Source organism: Hippoglossus hippoglossus, chromosome 8 (assembly GCF_009819705.1).
Source record: "Hippoglossus hippoglossus isolate fHipHip1 chromosome 8, fHipHip1.pri, whole genome shotgun sequence".
NCBI classification, from domain to species: Eukaryota; Metazoa; Chordata; class Actinopteri; order Pleuronectiformes; family Pleuronectidae; genus Hippoglossus; species Hippoglossus hippoglossus.
Window position 1 is genome coordinate 1,620,661 of NC_047158.1, and position 19,570 is coordinate 1,640,230.

General features: G+C 40.6%; 1 protein-coding gene across 2 annotated transcripts in view; it reads right to left on the reverse strand.

Annotated features, from left to right (window-relative positions):
* si:dkeyp-72e1.9 (syntaxin-binding protein 4) overlaps positions 1-2,789 on the reverse strand; it is a 78,321-nt gene extending 75,532 nt beyond the window's left edge. For both annotated transcript variants that reach the window (XM_034593264.1, XM_034593263.1), the window contains exon 1: positions 2,411-2,789. In XM_034593264.1, the coding sequence (XP_034449155.1) occupies positions 2,411-2,475 (65 nt within the window). In that variant the 5' untranslated portion in view covers positions 2,476-2,789. The remainder of the gene's footprint in view (positions 1-2,410) is intronic.
* Between the last annotated feature and the right edge of the window lie 16,781 nt (positions 2,790-19,570).

Below are 19,570 nucleotides of genomic sequence, written 5' to 3' on the forward strand. Positions count from 1 at the left end.
CAACAGGATGGCAAATATGAGTGATTAAAAACCGTCTGGTTAGTGGATGATCTGTCGTCATTTCTACAAATCTTAAACACACACACACACACACACACACACACACACACACACACGCACACACAGCAGCTGGAAACCCTCAACTGAAATGACATCAATAATCTGCTGAGTTGCTGCGAGCACTTTACTCTGTACACCAGGGGCGTAGTGGAAATAAAGAGGGCATCATTACAACTCTCTTTTTATAGCCTCGCATATTCAGACCCAGCACCCTTTAACCACTTTGATACTCAGGGTGCTGTCAAACCAAACCAGTGGGGCGCGGTCAAAGATGATGACATCCATACTTGGATGCAGACCAGTCACAGGACGGGATAATAGCAGATTTGTGATTTTAGCATGAATTCAAATACAACTGCTGATCATGAATATGTGGTCTGTAAATCAGTGATAATCATTTGGACACCATGGTAAAACTTATATGGGAGTCAGGAAACCCTAGACCCCACAAAATGAACCCTTGCTGTAATGATGAATTACGACGGCAAAAATGTATGTCTATAAAAAAAAATCTAAATTTATATAAATAATGGTCTCTTCAGTATCAACAATTATTCAATCGTATGCGATGACATTTACACATTACATCATAAAAAATTCTGAAATACGTCAAGCTGACAATGAGTGATTTCCAAGCCTATCAGTCACTTCTTACCCACCATTTGCAAATCCCTAACTTATTAAAGTTCTGTTCACAAACAAAAGAACGTCTTAGCCACTCAGGAACTTCAGAATAAACACCCGTTTCAGTAGAACGTTTCAGACTACATAACTTAAATCATTTGTTTTGTTAAGCTCATTTACACAGATGAGTGATGCTTGAGTCTATCATCTTTTCATTTACTGAATAGATTTAAAATATATTCTGTCAGAACTACAACATACTAGAAAACTAGACTTGTGTTATAGAAAAAAGAAACTTTTGTTGAAAGAGTTCCATCTCAGTCTGAGAAGAGTCCGTTTGCGCTCGGCACAAATGACTTATTGTCACGTTTCACAATATCACTCAAGTTTACGGATGCTTGATCAAAATCATATAAAAGACAGATTTCAGATGACTCTGACAAAACACAGCTGTCACCCCACACAAGCCGAACTCTCTCCTGTCAGCGGCCCCTTTCTCACAAGATTGTTCAGCTCTTCTCCAAACCTCTGCTCCTTGTGGGTCCCTGAGTCACACCTACCTGCTTTTAATGGTGGGGTTCATTCTGAGAGGAAACAGTCCCAGGTCTATGTCTCTGCAGTCAGGGTTGAACTCTAGGGCTCCTGAGACGTAAATCAGAAAGTAGTCCCAGAGCTCGGGTAACTTCTGGGAGGAGAGAATCATGAGGGAAACTTTGAGGGTGGTGCTGTTTGTGTGAGAGACAGCTGGAGGAAAAAATGGGGAGAGTCGAACCACCTCAGCTCGTCTTTAAGTGATCCCACCTGACCCGGCCTCAACGGTCCACTCAGCACCTACATTATCTGACTGACTCCTCCCCTCTGGACAGACAACACAAGCACTAAATGAACATGTCCTCTCCAAACTGCCTCCACCCCACTGCAGCGATACAGCCCATCCTTTTTTCATCAATTATTTTCTGGAAAACTCACAGTGTTCTCCTCGACCAGAAGCAATTAGCATGGCTGCTGATTAGCAGATACTAAATGTATATCTACTATCTGGCATTTCAGATCATGGTGTTTGTGTGATGAAGGTAATAACAAAATAACAATAATAATCATATATCTGTAATTTTCACTGTATTATTACCTTATTTTAACAATGTACTTTAAAAATGCCACTGAATCCAACTGTGTATTTTCACAGGGTTTTACATAGTAATTGAAACAGATGCTGCGATCACTGCAGCACATGCACTCTGAGCTCTGATAAAACTAGAGTTTTCCTTTCTGCAAGAAATATTTGAAGATGTTTTTGAAGTGTTATTTTATCTTTAAGTATTTCTTTTTTAATCAGGCAAATAAAAATGAAATAACAGCGCATTCTAAATTGTTTATGTGAGCCAGTATCCGAAATAATCCACAATTACATACTCAATTGTGTTTGAGTATGTAACTCAAACACACACACACACACACACACACACACACACACACACACACACATCCTCCATCAGATGGAAGGGAAAAACGCTTGAACAAGGAAAAACACATCACGTCAGCTTTGCGTAAACTGGCAACGAGAATAGGCAAAGCTCCATGGTTTGATGAGTCCACCTCCCTCCCACCCGAAGCAGCGGAGGGTCCGCGGAGGTTCCTCAGTCGTGTTAATGATCACATTCTATCTCACGGATCTATGACGGAAGTTTAGCCAGCGCCGCGTCTCCAGCCACAACTTTCCACGTACCAGTAGATGAGCGACAGTCCGTCGAACCGCTCGAGCTCCCTCCCCCGCTGTTTGAGCAGAGACATGTTATCCAGATGTGTCCCAGGTGTTCAGACTCTGCTGCTGCTGCTGCTGCTGCTCGACACTTCCCACACGACCGGAATCGGAGCGGCCCCGTCCCAGAAGCGCCCCGCGCGCAGAGGCTGACTCCGCGGATGTGTCAGGACTCATCCCCGCTCACACCACAGAGCGTGCTCCGCGGCACCAGGACGCTCTGTCTGCCCGCTGCTGCTCCGGCCGACACGTGGGGCTGTTTACTGCTGACCGACCTTAACACGCGCCTGTTGGTACTGTCCGTGTCGTCCCTCCACCCACGGCTGTGTGTGTGTGTGTGTGTGGGGGGGTGTGTGTGTGCGCGCGCTCTGTGTCAGGAGAGGTGAGGCTTGAGTTTACCGTGCAGCTCCTTCCTCCATCAGTGACGCTGTAGTCAATGTCCAATTAGATAAAAAAAACACAGGAACACTGTGCATGTACACAGTCCCAATCCAGAGTTTACATTCTGGTTCAATTCCGATTCCATTCTTATCAAAATCTGAGGTTGAATTCTGAAACTCTGGAAAGGTAATCAGGATGTGAACTCTTCATCTCTGAACTGAATCAGAAGACTGTCTGCAGATAGTGTTCCACTGGTTCCTCCTTATTGGACTTTGAATCCAGCTGATTCCTGGATGGGCTGCATTCACGGCCCAATCAGGAATAACCAGCAGAGTACCATCTAGAGACACAGTCATACTTCTGAGATTCGACTCTAATTCTATTCTGACTTTAAACTCACATTTCAGAGTTTATTTCTGAGTTGAGTAGAATCCCAACCTAAATCTCAGAATTCTGACTTTATTTTATCAAAAAACATTCATTTCAATTTCAGAATATATAGTAGGAAAATCTTTATCCCACTTTAATAACGAGTTGTAATGAGGATAACAACTCATTACAACTCGTTATTAAGCCTATTCAGTCTTTTTTCCAAATCCAAACCACAATATATTAAGTTTTATACAACTTGTGTCGTATATATATGTATGTTATATTATTTATTTTATTCTGTGTTCTGTTTAATTTATTTATAGGTTTGTTTTTAATGACAATAAAGTTTTTGGTGATTCTGAAATGCTGCTCCTATGATACTATGCAGCCTCAATGCTCTGCAAGCGCTCTGTTCTTAGACAGGCTCTTGCAGATATTCAGTTATCATTATTTTTCTTCATAATGATGCAACATTATCTGAATGTTTCCCATGACACACAGATTAATGAACCTCTCGGCCACTGGACCTGGCATGTAACTCAATCACTTTCTCAGAACTCAGCTCTGAGTTCCTGACTGTGTTTATGGGTGATGGATATGAGCCAAACAGAGGATGTGATATTGTCCTAAAAGCAATACAGACCTCATCATATGTGAGACATGATAAGGGAATACACTGATCTTTAGCTATTAACCTGCATATGTAGCCTACATACAGTACAACAAGGAAAAACAACACATATATTGTGTGTTTACTGCAAAGCTTACATAAATCTACAAAAGGTTATGATAGATGCTTCAATGCACCTATAACTAAATGGCATCATATTATGCAAAGTAATGCATTTATGTTTTTAATGTGTACTAGGTGAAAGAAATTGACTTGGAACTGTCAGGCCTTGACATCTGACATTGCTACAGAGAATGCAGTAGTTCCTGCTATGATTTAGGCTTTATAAATGTATATTGTATCTCAGTATTTTAGAAGTTTGTATTTCATGATCTCAAGAAAATGATTCTATTAACGTGGGCTGAAAATTCTGGCCAATTTAGTAAAAAAAACTTTAGTAATATGACGTTGAAGCCGTAGATTGTGTGTACAGTATTTGAATAGACTACCCTGTGCTACAGAAGATCATTGAAACACTTTATTTATTGTCTATTGGAAATGGAGTACAAGCTCATTAGCATCTGTTTTTCTTCCTATTGGGGGGGGGGTTTCAACCAATTTATTTCAATATGAGCTTTAAGTTATTACATTATTAATTAAATTATTTTGGGCACACAAACGTAAATGTATTACAGTTTAAGTAAAAATACTCACAAAAGTGATAATAACTTTTCCATATCAAAAGTGGTTTATCAGTTTTTTTCATCACATTCATTTCATCATTTTTTTTCTTGTTCTAGAACATGCTTACATGGAAATAAGGTAATAAGGCCTCATTAGTCAACACATGAACTGTAAAACTGTAAAACAAGGAGCATTCTTTCTTGTTGATATATGGAATCTATGTCAAACTGCTGTGACTGAGGCTGTCTGCATGGTTTTAGGGTTAACAGTTATAGCCTGTCTGATGAGTTTGAGGCGGTGACATGTTGGATTTGACTGGATTAGCTGGTCTAGGGTTCCTTTAATAGCAGATGTACGATCACAGCGCCCTGTCCCCAATCCCATCTGCAGCCGTACACAAGTCAGGGAGTCAGGTCGCTGATGCCTGGCCCGAGGCCTGGTAACCTCAGAGCTACACTGTGGGATTAAGGTAACAGGGGGATTGGCATGCACACACACACACACACACACACACACACACACACACACACACACACACACACACACACACACACACAACCACACACACACACACACACACACACACACACATACACTGCTATTATTACAGTTTTTTTCGATTGCATAAACACTAAAATCAAAACTATTACCCAATTATCAAAACCTTACACTCAATGAGCAGAATATTAAGCACAATGTCATCCTCACACTTTTTGCAAAACAATACACACAGTGATTTGCAAAACACTAAACACACTTGTATACATTAGACACAGAAGTATATCATGATGTCACTTCCTTGCAATTCCAAAGCACTGACTGTCAAATGACCCCCCGATGAGCCAATTGGTTCAACACAGCCATCAGGTGCGCAAACACATGACTGCTTAATTGTAGACACACCAATCAGGTTTAAGCACTATACAAATGCAGCAGGTGAGTTCACCGGTCTTCAACCAAAATGGAAGGAGTCAGAAGAGGAAGAAGAGTGAGGGTGAGGGAGGAGTCCACGGAGGAGGAGAAGGAGGAAGAGGAAGAGGCGGAGGTGGAGGTAGAGGAAGAGGAAGACCTGAAGCAGGAGGAGAACGCGCTCATAGAAGGAGAGAGACCAAATTTGTCAAATGAAATTCGCGCAAACACTAGTTGACCATGTCGTGAACCACGGATTGAGGCTGAGGGAGGCTGGACTAAGAGTTCAGCCAAATCTTAGCAGATATACAGTGAAATCTGTCATAAGGACATTTCGACAAGGAAACAGGTCAAATCTGTCTACAGTTACAGTAATCAGCTGCTTATTGTATGCACCATATCAGCACTTTTGAAACCCCTTCCTGTGACATTTTACAGTAGGTTACATGTATTTTGTTCAACATAGGATTGAGGGTCGAGAACGACAAGGAGGAAGGGGGCCCATATTCACGCAAGAACAAGAGAGAGAGATCATAAACATGGTTTTGGCCAATAATGCTATCAGGCTCAGAGAAATTCAAGCCAACATTATCGGTGACCATGCCATTTTCAATAATGTCCATCAGGTCTCTCAGTCAACACTGGCAAGCATCCTGAAAAGACATCAGGTTCAAATGAAACAACTTTATCGAGTGCCTTTTGAGCGGAATTCAGAGAGGGTCAAACGGCTGAGGCATGAGTATGTGGAGGTATGTATTGTTCACTTTAGCACTGTGATGTTGCACACACCTCCTCCGTCACGCCAATATGGGCCCTTACAACACACCTCACATTCTCACATTTTTGGACCGATTGCACAACATCTTCACAGCAGTAAACCACAGGCACCAGATGCAACACATTGTCATCTGGGACAATGTGTCATTCCACCGCTCTGCTCTGGTCCAGAACTGGTTTCAACACCATCCACAGTTTACAGTACCATACCTTACACCAGAGGTCTTCAACAGGGGATCGCGAAATTTTTGGTTGATTAGACAATTTTTTATATTTTTTTAATTTAAAATTTTTTTTTTCCACAATTTAAATGTCTTTAAATACACATTAACATGAATTTGTGAATTATTTGAATAGCTCAGTGTTGTATGCAAGATGCATGTTTATAAATGGTAGTGGCACGGCCACCCTGTACCTTGCACATGTTTAAAATAAAAACATGAATATATGAACCTGTGTATTATTTGAATAGCTTAGTATTGAATGCACAATAACAGGGTAGCTATGTTTATACATAGCACTAGGCCCAGTTTAATATAAAACATAATTTTAAACAATATATATAGTAGGGGGTCCCTGCTCCATCTCTCCATCAGTTTGGGGGTCCTTGGCCTGAAAAACGTTGAAGACCCCTGCCTTCCACCATACTCTCCTTTTCTAAACCCAATCGAAGAATTTTTCTCAGCATGGCGGTGGAGGGTTTACGGTCTCTGGCCCCAGGCTCAGGTACCCCTCATTCAGGCCATGGAGGAGGCCTGTGACCAAATCGACGCCGCAGCTGTGCCAGGATGGATTCGACATTCAAGACGATTCTTCCCACGTTGTCTTGCCAATGAGGTTATCGCCTGTGATGTTGATGAAATTCTCTGGCCAGATCCAGCTAGGCGACGAGATAATGTCTAGTATTTTCTGTAACGTATTTTCAGTTTGTTTCAGATCCTTTTTTTTGTTCTTTTTTTTTACTGTCATTGTAACCTGTACTGGATACAGAATTTTCTGTTTGTCTGATAATTGCTGAGCTTATAGTGTTATGCACACTACTGTAGTAGCAAGAAAACTGGGACATGTTTTCTTGTGATTCTCCATGTTGACATGTTGACTGATTTGGGAATATGGAGAGAAATAAATTATATTTTCATCAGTCTGCAGCATTGGTCTTGTGTAGTGTTTGGTGAATTTATTGTATATTTGCACTTTCTCTGTGTACTTCACTTACAGTACTCTAATCACTGAGAAGTAGAATTGCTAAAAGTGTTTTAGGTTAGCAACAGCAGTGTGTAACTGGTTCAAACAGAATTAAGGCATATGAAACATGTGTGTTTCATATGGTAACAAAATATGGTTTTGATAAATTAGTGTATAGTTTTTACAAGAGTGTTTCATTTTGTAAAGGATCTGAGGTGTTCTGCTAATTGTGTGTAGTGTTTTGAAACTACGGGCCCTGTTTTCAAAATCGTGCTTAAGCAATCGAGAAGAACTGTAAATATGATATGACAAAATGAATATAATTTCAGTGTTTAGGATTCCAGTCACTATCAGCAGCCGTATATGAAGCTACAGTGAGTGTCATGAACTACAGAAACCTCATGAACCCGAGTGCTCATACATATTCAGCACGGTTACATATAATCAGCTTGAGCCTGAAGGGTGTTAGCTGATTTAATAGGGTTTAAGACAGTTATCTATATTTCCAGCTTTTCAAAAAATATAGAAACTGATATGAACTGATGAACTGGCTCCAACCTTAAACTAATACACTTGACTTTTATTAATCAGGTATCTATCAGTCATCAAGCAGAGTCAGATGTCATTTTCTCCAGAAAGTCTAGAAGTATATATATCTCCTTTCAGTTCAGGCAGTTTCTCTAAAAGCCTTACTGTGTTTGCAGGTGGTAAGATGAACTGAATAAAATCTTGGTAGCACTGTGCCAGCCTGAGGCACATTAGACTGGGTGATGAAATCCATTTTAATGGAAGCAAGAGACAATTCATCAACTGGTATTATCCATCAAATTGTTTTAAAATGCAGCACACAAAACAAGCTGTGACCACACAATGCATGTCTTTAACTTTATGTTAAAATGAATGCCAAGCTTATAAACACACATCAAGGTGTTGTCTGGAGAGACAAAAACTAAATACATTTCCTCAAGTGCTCTACTTATACAATGTTGAGGTATTAATTATGTATGTATTCATTTCATGATTTCCAGTCTTTTTAGATCTGTGTGTAGTTTCTGGCCTTTTGTCACATTTCAGATGTCTGAGTTGTTTCTTTCACCAAAGAGACAGTAGCTTCCTAATGTTCTGTCTGATGATCCAATATTTATATCTACTTAATTTCAGACAATTCAATTGTATTTGTCTAGTGGTATAGTGTGGTCTGTGGTATATTATGTATAATGTGTTTGGTATGTGGTATATAATGTATAATGTGTTTGGTATGTGGTATATAATGTATAATGTGTGTGGTATGTGGTATATAATGTATAATGTGTTTGGTATGTGGTATATAATGTATAATGTGTGTGGTATGTGGTATATAGTGTATAATGTGTTTGGTATGTGGTATATAGTGTATAATGTGTTTGGTATGTGGTATATAATGTATAATGTGTTTGGTATGTGGTATATAGTGTATAATGTGTTTGGTATGTGGTATATAATGTATAATGTGTGTGGTATGTGGTATATAATGTATAATGTGTTTGGTATGTGGTATATAATGTATAATGTGTTTGGTATGTGGTATATAATGTATAATGTGTGTGGTATGTGGTATATAATGTATAATGTGTTTGGTATGTGGTATATAGTGTATAATGTGTGTGGTATGTGTTATATAATGTATAATGTGTTTGGTATGTGGTATATAGTGTATACTGTGTTTGGTATGTGGTTTATTATTTCTGTGGTTTTTCCAAAGCAACTTCCACTAGTCCGCTAAATGAAATGTAATAATAATTTGATGTGGTACTCTCATAAAAAGAATGGTTGTTAGATGGTTCTTCAGAACACTCTCTGGTGCTTCATCACAGTTCGAAGGTTTTTAATGTTACCTGGACATTTAGTGACTGTTCCCACACCTCTATGAGTTCATCAGGTCAGTGTGCAGGCTCCTGGAGCTAATTCTTTGGAGCTCAGCAGCTAAATGCTTCACACATGCTTCTTGGTGAATGGACATGGTGGTGAAATCAGCCCAGGCAGACAGGCAGCCGGTGATGTATCGCCCTCTTCTGGACAATATAACTGTTATTCATCCACAGCAGACAGCTGCTGTCATGATGCACCACATGTTATATTGCTTAAATTCACAAAATACAATGACTTCAGTCAGACGACAATCAGATCACATGCTAGACTAAAACATAGAAGTCCAAAGAAGAGCTGTGTCCTTGTGTAAAAGAAAACCAGTCTTCCCTATACACTGTGCTCCCTGAGAGGATGACATTTTAAACATAGGCCGCTGTGGCTCAGGACCCTAACCCTAACCTAACCTCAGAGAGCGCCACATGTGAGGGATCCCTCTCCCAGGATGGACAGAAGTGCCATAGGGGGAAGTCAGTTAATCTGGGACGTTTTCTTTTTTTTTTATACAATTTTTACTTCCACGATTTATTCTAATATCTGTTTTACATATTAGATCAACATATTATACCTTTGTGTAATCCTTAAGATGTTTTCTAACCATGCACACCAGAATAAAGAATGGAGATATTATACTCAGAGGAGATATGACACAGCTTTTAGTGCTCTCTGTGCCAAAAAAAGAAAATTTGGCCTGAATTTGATCATCTTGTACAGGTCACTTTGAAATCTGGGACATTCCTATTAGGCTTTAAAAAAAAAGACAAAATCACCTCGCTTTATTCATGTTAAGCTCATTATTAACAATTTTTAAAAAGCATAATGCAAAAATCACTGAAAAAAGAAAATGTATATTATTCATAGAAATCTCATAAAGTTATATTAACATGGCCCTAGCCTAAAAAAAGAGTCTATACAATTAATTTCAAACATTCTATTAAAGGTTAATCACATCCTTAAAACATCAATTAAAATTCGATCAACAGCAAGCAACAATAATAATACTAGATTGTTCATTAATAATTATTAATAACCTACCATTCTATTTGGGCGACTCAGGGAGCAAACAGTCCTTGCAGGTGAGAGACCATCATCATCGATCAGCCCATTGTCTTCTCCACATGTTTGGTGAAACCAGTGGCTGCAGACCACAGGACAGACTCTTCTGTGCTTTTTGGATCATCTCTGTTTTAGAGAACTAACTGATCATGTGCTCGTTAGTTAAAACAGAGAGGGACAGACTGTATTTACAATGAACTCCTGTCTGACAACTGCAGATCATGTTCTACATCTCTTTGGCTTGTCTTTTTTTTTACTTCAGGAACTCCCTAAAAGCATATTTCCCATCTAGAGAACTTAGATGTCACAGATTACCCAAAGCATGTTGTCCCATATTATCTATCATATTTCTTAAAGTGGGATGGATAAAAGCATTTACAAAAAAAACTAAAACACATTTTCAACAACTCAATGCATATTTTGTTACTTGAATACATCACAAACATAATTTGATAACAATTAGGAACATTTTCTTATTTATGACAGATTTATATTAATTATACAACATGGCTGTCCTCAGTCTGCATTACATTGGACACTGTGATATTATGAGATTTGGCAAGATTATGATTTTTCTTTTGTGCAACTTCAAAACTTTGCCTCATGGTGGTGCTGCAGGAAAGGTTTACACAATCACTAGTCTTAATACCAATCTAACAGATAGTTAGTAAGGTAAAAGGTGAACTACTCTTGGAAAGAATAAAAAGACGGTAAGGAAGGAGATACTGGCCAATGAATAGATTTACGCGTGTTTAGGATTCATTTTCACATCTTCTTTCCCTCCGATTGCTCCACTCCTCACTTTCAAATGGCCTTTTGACCTCTGCCTCAAGTTTCATAGTTCATAGTTCTGCACTGGAGACTAGTTCAACGAGTAGCAGCACTCACACTCACTCGCTATTTTGTTGAGAAGACTGCAAAGTGACAGTCAGTCTCCTGTGGATTCAGAAGGGGTTTGACTGACAGAGAAAGTGTCCTGCCCTCTCTGAAAAATGTCTACATCTGACCCAGCAGGTTCACACAAGCAGGTTGAGTATGCACACACAGACACACACTGTATGAGGTGTGGCTTGCTCACACTGTCAGGTTTCAGGTGTACAGAGACAGGGATGGGACGTGAAGGAATGTGACATGAGGTGACTTCCTCACTTTATTCAGAACACTGTGATCTGACGTGGTTTGATTCCGAAGATCGGCAGAGGAAACACACGTGAGCGCCTGCCTTGAATCCTAAAATGTCACACACAAACTGGTCAGTGGTAAACCATTTCATTTCGGAGGTGAACCTGAAAGTGAAAGTAATTTAGTAATACCCCTTCCCTCTTCCTTGAGTGCCATTACAAAACGTCATGGGTCTGTAAGTTGTTTACAATGGACAGTTAGGGTCAGTTCTGGGTTCAGTGTCTTGCTCAAGGACACAGGGAATAGAGGATCTCCAGAAATCCCAGGGTATCGAATCACCGACCTTCTGGTAAGAGGGCCATCTTCTACCTCCAGAGCCACAGCAACCTGTGTGTGTGTGTGTGTGTGTGTGTGTGTGTGTGTGTGTGTGTGTGTGTGTGTGTGTGTGTGTGTGTGTGTGTGTGTGTGTGTGTGTGTGTGTGTGTGTGTGTGTGTGTGTGTATGTGTGGTGCTTTGGTCACAGACTGTCTCCTCTGTATGGCTTAGCAGTCTGGACACACAGAGCAGCAGTTTCCTATCAGAGCGACTTTGCTGGGGTTTTGGGAGCTTTAGATACTGCTAGTACAAAAGCATGCACCATTACACACACACACACACACACACACACACACACACACATACACACACGTAGTAAACAAGCAGACTATTTAGCTTTGTCATTGCATATCACAATCTTGTGCTTTGAATTAAAATGTTTGCTCTTTTGTTTTGGGAAGTTTGAGTTTCACTCAAACCAACCCACCAATGCTCCTCCTGCTGCAGGACAAAGAGATACATTTAGATCATTCTTACACACGTTGTGTCAGAGGAAAGGCATCCAGGAAACTACTGACAGCTCTCTAATGTTACTAATGAATGCCAATACACCTTTCAATCAGACTTTGGATGTTTCAGGCTTTATTTTCACAAATTAAAAAGATACAACAACCCCCCCTGACTTGACTTGACTTCTTCTCCAGAGTCCCTTTGCCTTATCGTCCGCAGATCAAGGGCCATGGCTGCGGCCACATCGTGGATCATGATGGTGGATGGCAAATCGTGATCGTAATGGCAGATCCTGCATCGTGCTGGCTGATTGTGATAATAATGGCGGATCCTGTATCGTGCTGGCATCTGATATTAGTGGTGGACCACGATTGAGGTGGCAGCTGATGGTGGATCCTGATGGCGGCAGTGGATCATGATTGTGGACTGTGGTGACATCCGATCTTGATGGTGGATCATTATCATGGTGGCTGCTGACCATAGACTATGATTACAACAAGACTGCTTGATATACAATATGTCTCCTCAGATACTCGACCATTACTGACAATAATCAATTCATTGACCTTCCATTATGCTACAAACTGATTATTCTAATCAATGCTGTAAATACCCTTATCTTTCTGATGTTCTCCTTTACACGTGGCATCTATTGCACTTCTGTCCGTCCTGGGAGAGGGATCCCTCACATGTGGCTCTCTGAGGTTTCTACCTTCTTTTTACCCTGTTAAAAGGGTTTTTTTTAGTAGTTTGTCCTTACTCTTGTTGAGGGTTAAGGGCAGATGTCACACCTTGTTAAAGCCCTATGAGAAACTTATGATTTGTGAATATGGGCTATACAAATACAATTTGATTGATTGATTGATTGTTTGAGAAGGGTTAGTAGAAATGCATAGCTCACTACAGTATCAAAGTAATTAACAAACCTTGGTCAAATAGGAGGTAGTTGTGCATTTGTTGGGGACCTTTTTCAGCAGTGGATTAATCCTCATTTGGTTCTTCTATTGATAACTACGGGCAGCAAGATGTTGAGTGTGTGGAATTGAGTCAAAATACAAGTGTGTGACCATGACACAGGAAGGTGTCACCCAGTGCAACAATGTGGGTCTGATGGAAGAACGGAGCTCTGTGGCTCAGACAAATAAAACAATTTAATTCACACATTTGTATGATACATTTAATGTGAGTTTGGCTCTGCACATTTTGTGTTTGTGTTTCTCCCTGTCTTTCCTCATCTTTCTGTGTGTGTGTGTGTGTGTGTGTGTGTGTGTGTGTGTGTGTGTGTGTGTGTGTGTGTGTGTGTGTGTGCGCTCAATCATCTCATCACCTTTAGTTGAAGTACATCAGCCGTCCAGCCACTGATCACCAGATTGCAGGCTAGATTACAGTGGCAGCTAAATGCTTTCGTGCTTTTCTAGCAGTATCTCAACTACATCACTCTATATCTGATGTGTATCGTGTTACCAGTGAACCAGCGAACCCTTTGTTTCCTTGCTCTCCACCCCAGTCACAATCAGACAGCTCACCAGCCGCTCTGCCTCCGCCATGCCACATCCATTGGCGTCGAATATCTGCGGCTCCATGCCTGCCTGCCCCCCCCCCCCCCTCCTCTGCTTCTCTGGCGATCAACCGTCCAACCTCAGTTATATAATAAATGCAACACTAACTTTCACATGTGTATCTGTGTCTGCCAAACCAAAACATAACAAAAAACTGACTTTTCCAACCATTTACAAGAAACCTCTCTGCACCTGCAGAAGAAGACGATGTTTACAGTGGAGCTGTTGTATGCTGTATCAGTGAGTGATAGTGTGTTCCCACCTGAGCACAGATCATTGGGTGAATCAAGTAGTTCAGCAGGCCTTGTGGATTGCAGGAGTGTTTAATGAGTGGATCACATATTTTAGTGCAGGGTGGAGCTGCATCGTTGCCAACAGAATCTTTTGCTTGCTTGCTAAGCAGCAAAGGGCTTGGCAGAGAGTTTTGTTGTGTGCTGGTGTGAGTGGAATGCCTGCACTGATTTGTGTGTGATACATACTTCATGGGAGAGACGTGTTTGTTTTAAACCTGAAGAGTGGGACACTCCTGTCATTGAGAGGTTGTTGCTGCATACGCCCTTCACCCTGATACAACAGTGCCTAAAGAATACTGCTGCTGCTTTAAAGGCTCAGTTCGCCAACATTTCAGAATTATTTACTCACTCAGTCCGGGAGATTTTAAAATCATTTGTGTATTAAAATGACATTTTCAAAACTCAGCAGTAACTTGTCTTTAAGATGAATCTCCCAGTTGCTCTCAGTTATAATCCACACTCAACACTGTGAATTGTCAGAGGGTTTACCTGGTCATAGGGTCAACCCTGTCCTATAGAAACAGGTAAAGGTAAGGAAAGAAAGTTTAACATATCCAGGATATGAACCCTGAACACTGAACCTAACATCATCCGTCCTGCATAACCTGTATGAAGCTGTTATCAGCCGTCTCAGTTGAATATGGTTTTACCGACATGGCTATGAACATGTTCATGATGTAAAAAGGCAGAGTCTTTACTTGCAACATATCTGAGAAGAAACAATGTTACATGGAATTCAATTCAATTTTATTTGTATAGCGCCAAATCATAACATACATCATCTTAAGGCACTTTATACAGTAAGGTCTGGACCTTAAAATGATACCAAAACTCAACAATTCCCACAATGACTGTGAAAATAATAATAGTAATAAGATCTGGATTCTGCAGCTCAGAAGTCATAGAGATACCTGCAGATTGAGAGAGAGAGAGAGAGAGAGAGAGAGCGAGAGGGAGAGAGAGAGAGAGAGAGAGAGAGAGAGAGAGAGAGAGAGAGAGAGAGAGAGAGCGAGAGGGAGAGAGAGAGAGAGAGAGAGAGAGAGATCTATAAGCTTTATCAAAAAGGAACGTTTAAAGTCTTACCATCCCTTACCTGGGGGCCTACTGAGCCTGGTAGATGCAGGTAGCTTTGGTTACAGCAACATCCATGAGTGGCATTCATCAATGTAAATAATATGATCAAATAATTAGAATAGAGAAGAACCACTAAAAAATAATTTAGATTTTCAAAGTCGGCCGAAGGATATACAACAAGATACATGAAGCAAGTTAAACCTGATTCCACAGATTCTGCTGGTACAGGCCCCTGGTCCACACAGCTCAGATAAGATAAGACAGTGAGATAAGACCTTCGGATGGAACTTGTGGAATCATAGCCGCTCGCCAGTCGCCACAGGATATTTTGATGACATAATATGTGGAAAACATATTAAGTATTACATCATATGAATGTCCTTTAAATTAAAAAAATAATACTCCCTTATGATTTCAAAATCCTCATCCATTCATTCAAACTCAGTTTAAAATTCAAGCAAGGAACAGAAACAGGAAATTACAATGAACTGCCGGCAGGGACTTCCTGCCCTATCTCGAACAAGAAGTGCTGTCCCTCCCTTTCCGAAATATGAAATGCTGTGGTGTTTTATGAGATGTTTTTGTGTTTTGACCCTCAGGGCCACTGTAGGTCTTAGTGTAATATGTATTGGCAGAAATGTAATTTCTGTGAGGATTATGTTAACTTGCAATGTGGTTTTTCCAGTGCAGGAAGTGCACAGCTGCTATTATGAAAGGATTGTGGTTAGGTTAAATAACTGGAGTGGTACACACCCTGTCCCTCTCACTTCAACTTTGACCTTTTCACTTTTCAACAAAGATGACAAACTGTCATTTAACTTTAACCCAGTCCCTTGACTTGACTAAAATTGACATGTTAATCCTGCTTTAACTGTCCCAAGTAGATACTGAAGGGAGAGAAATGAAGAACACTGTGAATTTAACTTCTAATATTAATTAGAAAGACATTTTTTTGCAGCTCCGCACATAGAGTTGATTAACAATGTTCCTCATTATGATTAGTAGTGTACAAGTGGTAAATGGTCTGTATTTCTTTGGCACATTTCTAGTCTTGATGACCACGCAAAGCGATTACAGTTTTTCACTTATTCAGTGCATCTACATGTGCAGGACTTTCTCTATCACACATCACTCACACACTGTCAGCACAGCCATCAGGGGCTCAGTGTCCCACCCAGGGACACTCGGGCACGCAAGCTGGGGGGGACTTTGTTCGAACCTTCTGGTTAGTGGATGAGCCGCTGTCCCTCCTGAGCCGCCCTGCAACATTTTCCTGAGACAGTGTTTAATATCGACAATGAATTGATTCATGTAAAATACAAAATAATAAACAAAAAAGCCTTATTTTCTTAATGATTGCATTAAATCTGGCAATGTCAGTAGTGTGAATACAATTTGTGGGAGTAAACAAGTATGCACTACAGTACAGTTTTGTTTTGCTTGTGCCTGAGAAGTCTGCTACTGATTAAACAAATACCCAAACTGTGACTCCATCAGCATGTTTTTATTCTGCTGCTGTCTCACTTCAGTCTGTATCAGTATAGAGTCACTCTATACACTATTGCCACACCTGAGCTTTGAGCCTGGAATGACATCCACACCCTGTTCAATTCAACATGTGTGTGCAGCTTCACGCGTGTTCCAGTACACATGCTGGCTTGACACAGTGCTGTTGTAACCCTGTTTGATTTCCTGTGCGGAAGAGCTCATATATACAGAACAATGTTTTTAAATCCAGGCCTCATAGTTTCCAGTCAATAATATATTATATTGTAACTTATAAGCTACAGGGGGTAGTATGAAGGGAAAGCATAGAAAGGTAAATGATAGAATACACACATGCAGGATATCCGGGAGTAAAAATGAACCTTCCTGAAAAGCAATGATACACAACTCAACAAAACAACCTCAGTAGTCACCTTGAAAAACTCCACCATGGCACCACCCCGGGAAACAATGTGTCCAAAGCTCCGCAGGTGTCATACCTGTCATACCAGCAGTGAGCCCACCTCCGCCAGATAATAAAACTCTGGTGACAGCCGGACACACCTAGTTACCCAGGTCACACCTCTCTGGGGAATGTGGACTGCAGGCCAAGCAGAATGCATTTCTGTTTCCCCATGTCATACCTGCCCTGTAAACATCGGCCTATGTCTTCGGCATGTCACTCCCCTGGCTGTGTTGCTATGAACATGAAAAACGTTGCTCTGAATAAATGTCCACTGTTAATTTAAGTCACACGCATACGATTCACAAAAAGTGGCTGGGGAAGAGACTGAGCCAGGGAGCTGAGGGGAATGATCAGATTCAGGGAGAACAATGTGGTTTTTGTCCAGGATGTGGACATGGTCCAGCATTAACCCTGTCAGAGATAAGACAGTCCACACAGCATCAACATGCTGAAGGCCAATCACTGGTGTTTGCTGTAGGATGTTAAAGACCAATCATATCATCAAAATCAGAATCAGAATCAGAATCAGAATTCTTTTTATTGCCAAGTATATTTACACATACAGGAAATTGCCTTGGTGTGGTTGGTGCCTTTGGACATAAAAACAACAATCGGACATAAAACAACAATATATACAGAAAAAAACAATAGGTTATGTTATGGGCACGTGCGGTGCTAAGGTGCAGAATGTAGGTACAAAATGTAGAGGTATGTTTGGTTTGTCATGTCCCACAGCTGGAGGGTTGACCTTCATTGACCTTCCATTATGCTACAAAGTGTTTATTCTAATCAATGCTGCTAATACCCTCATCTTGGTGATGTTCTCCATTACACGTGGCATCTATTGCACTTCTGTCCGTCCTGGGAGAGGGATCCCTCACATGTGGCTCTCTCTGAGGTTTCTACCTTCTTTTTACCCTGTTAAAAGGGTTTTTAGTAGTTTTTCCTTACTCTTGTTGAGGGTTAAGGGCAGAGGATGTCACACCTTGTTAAAGCCCTATGAGACAAATTGTGATTTGTGAATATGGGCTATACAAATAAAATGTGATTGATTGATTGATTGATTGATTGATATGTGAGGAAAGCAGGTGATACTTTTATCCTAACTCAATACTTTTCTGTGCTTGAATGCTATGCTGCTACTTCTATTGCTACTGCTGCAGTGCGTCTACTTCTACCTCCACCTCTACCAAGCTTCTAATTATTTGACTCCTTCTACTCCTTCTTTTCCGTGTTGTGTGTAGTTTCACTCATCTACTCTTCTCTTTACATAGTTCAGCTGTGGGGTGAGGTGCTCTGGTGAGACTGTTCCTCCCAGCAGAGTAATCAAACACAACTGACTGGGAGGAACCCCTGAGGAAGACCTGTGCTCCATCACTCAGCCTGGCCGGGAGGGTGAACTTGACAGACTCCATCTGTCATCACACCCACAGTGGCAGGAGGAAGTTGGGGCAGAAGACGATGTCTGGACTGATTTGCTTGTCCCAGATGAGCGTCATGATAGGGAATGTTACTGGGTGGAATTTTTTGTAACCTCCTTCCTCGTAGAGGTCATAGTCAGGAGCAGAACAGCTTCTCTGAGCTGATTGTGATCCATTAAACTGATGATCACTCAAACACCACTCTTCTCTCCTGCCCTGTGGCTGCAGTTAATCATTAAATATACACTTGCTGAACATGTCTGGAGGTTTTCTTCTTCATCAGCATCTTCATTAGCCCCGTCAGTGTCTCTGTTCAGCCTCACCTGACTATCAAATCATGCCCATGCCTCATGATAGGAATGCAGCTGTACCAGTTCAACAGACCAACCAGACATTCCAGTCATGGTACAGCACCTGGACCAGCCTCCCAGGCTACACCCCACTGGAATGCTTCACCTCTTCTCACAAAGGCAGGCGTCCTCTGTCACACGTGATTCTTTGCTGTATTTTCATAATGTATTTATTTCCCTTTTTGGTATGTATTCTCGGTTGCTTTTGTTACTATAACCTGCATTAATTCCATCTATCCGTAATTCAGTTGAATCACATAATTAAATGAATGCTTATTTTTCACTTTACTTTTTTCTTTTTGTTAATCTCTGGTTATAAAGTAAGGCCATTGCAGATCTTGTTTTTTTATGCCAACATTCCTACAAGGGTACAAGGGAATAATAAAGTCCCTTTCAACAGAATAAGAAAAATGTACAAAAAACATTTTGTTGACATATCAATCGTTCGGATTTAACATTTAGGTTATATCAAGCGTTAAAGGGAAATGTGAAGAGAATGAAGGGATTCTGTTCCCTTGTTGAGACAGGGGACAGATTTATTGAAATGACAGATTTACTGGTCTAACGTTGTTATATTTAGATAAATTGACTTCACTAATAAATCAATCCACTGGTCAAAGCATTTTTTTCTTTTTCATTCAACACCAAGCTTA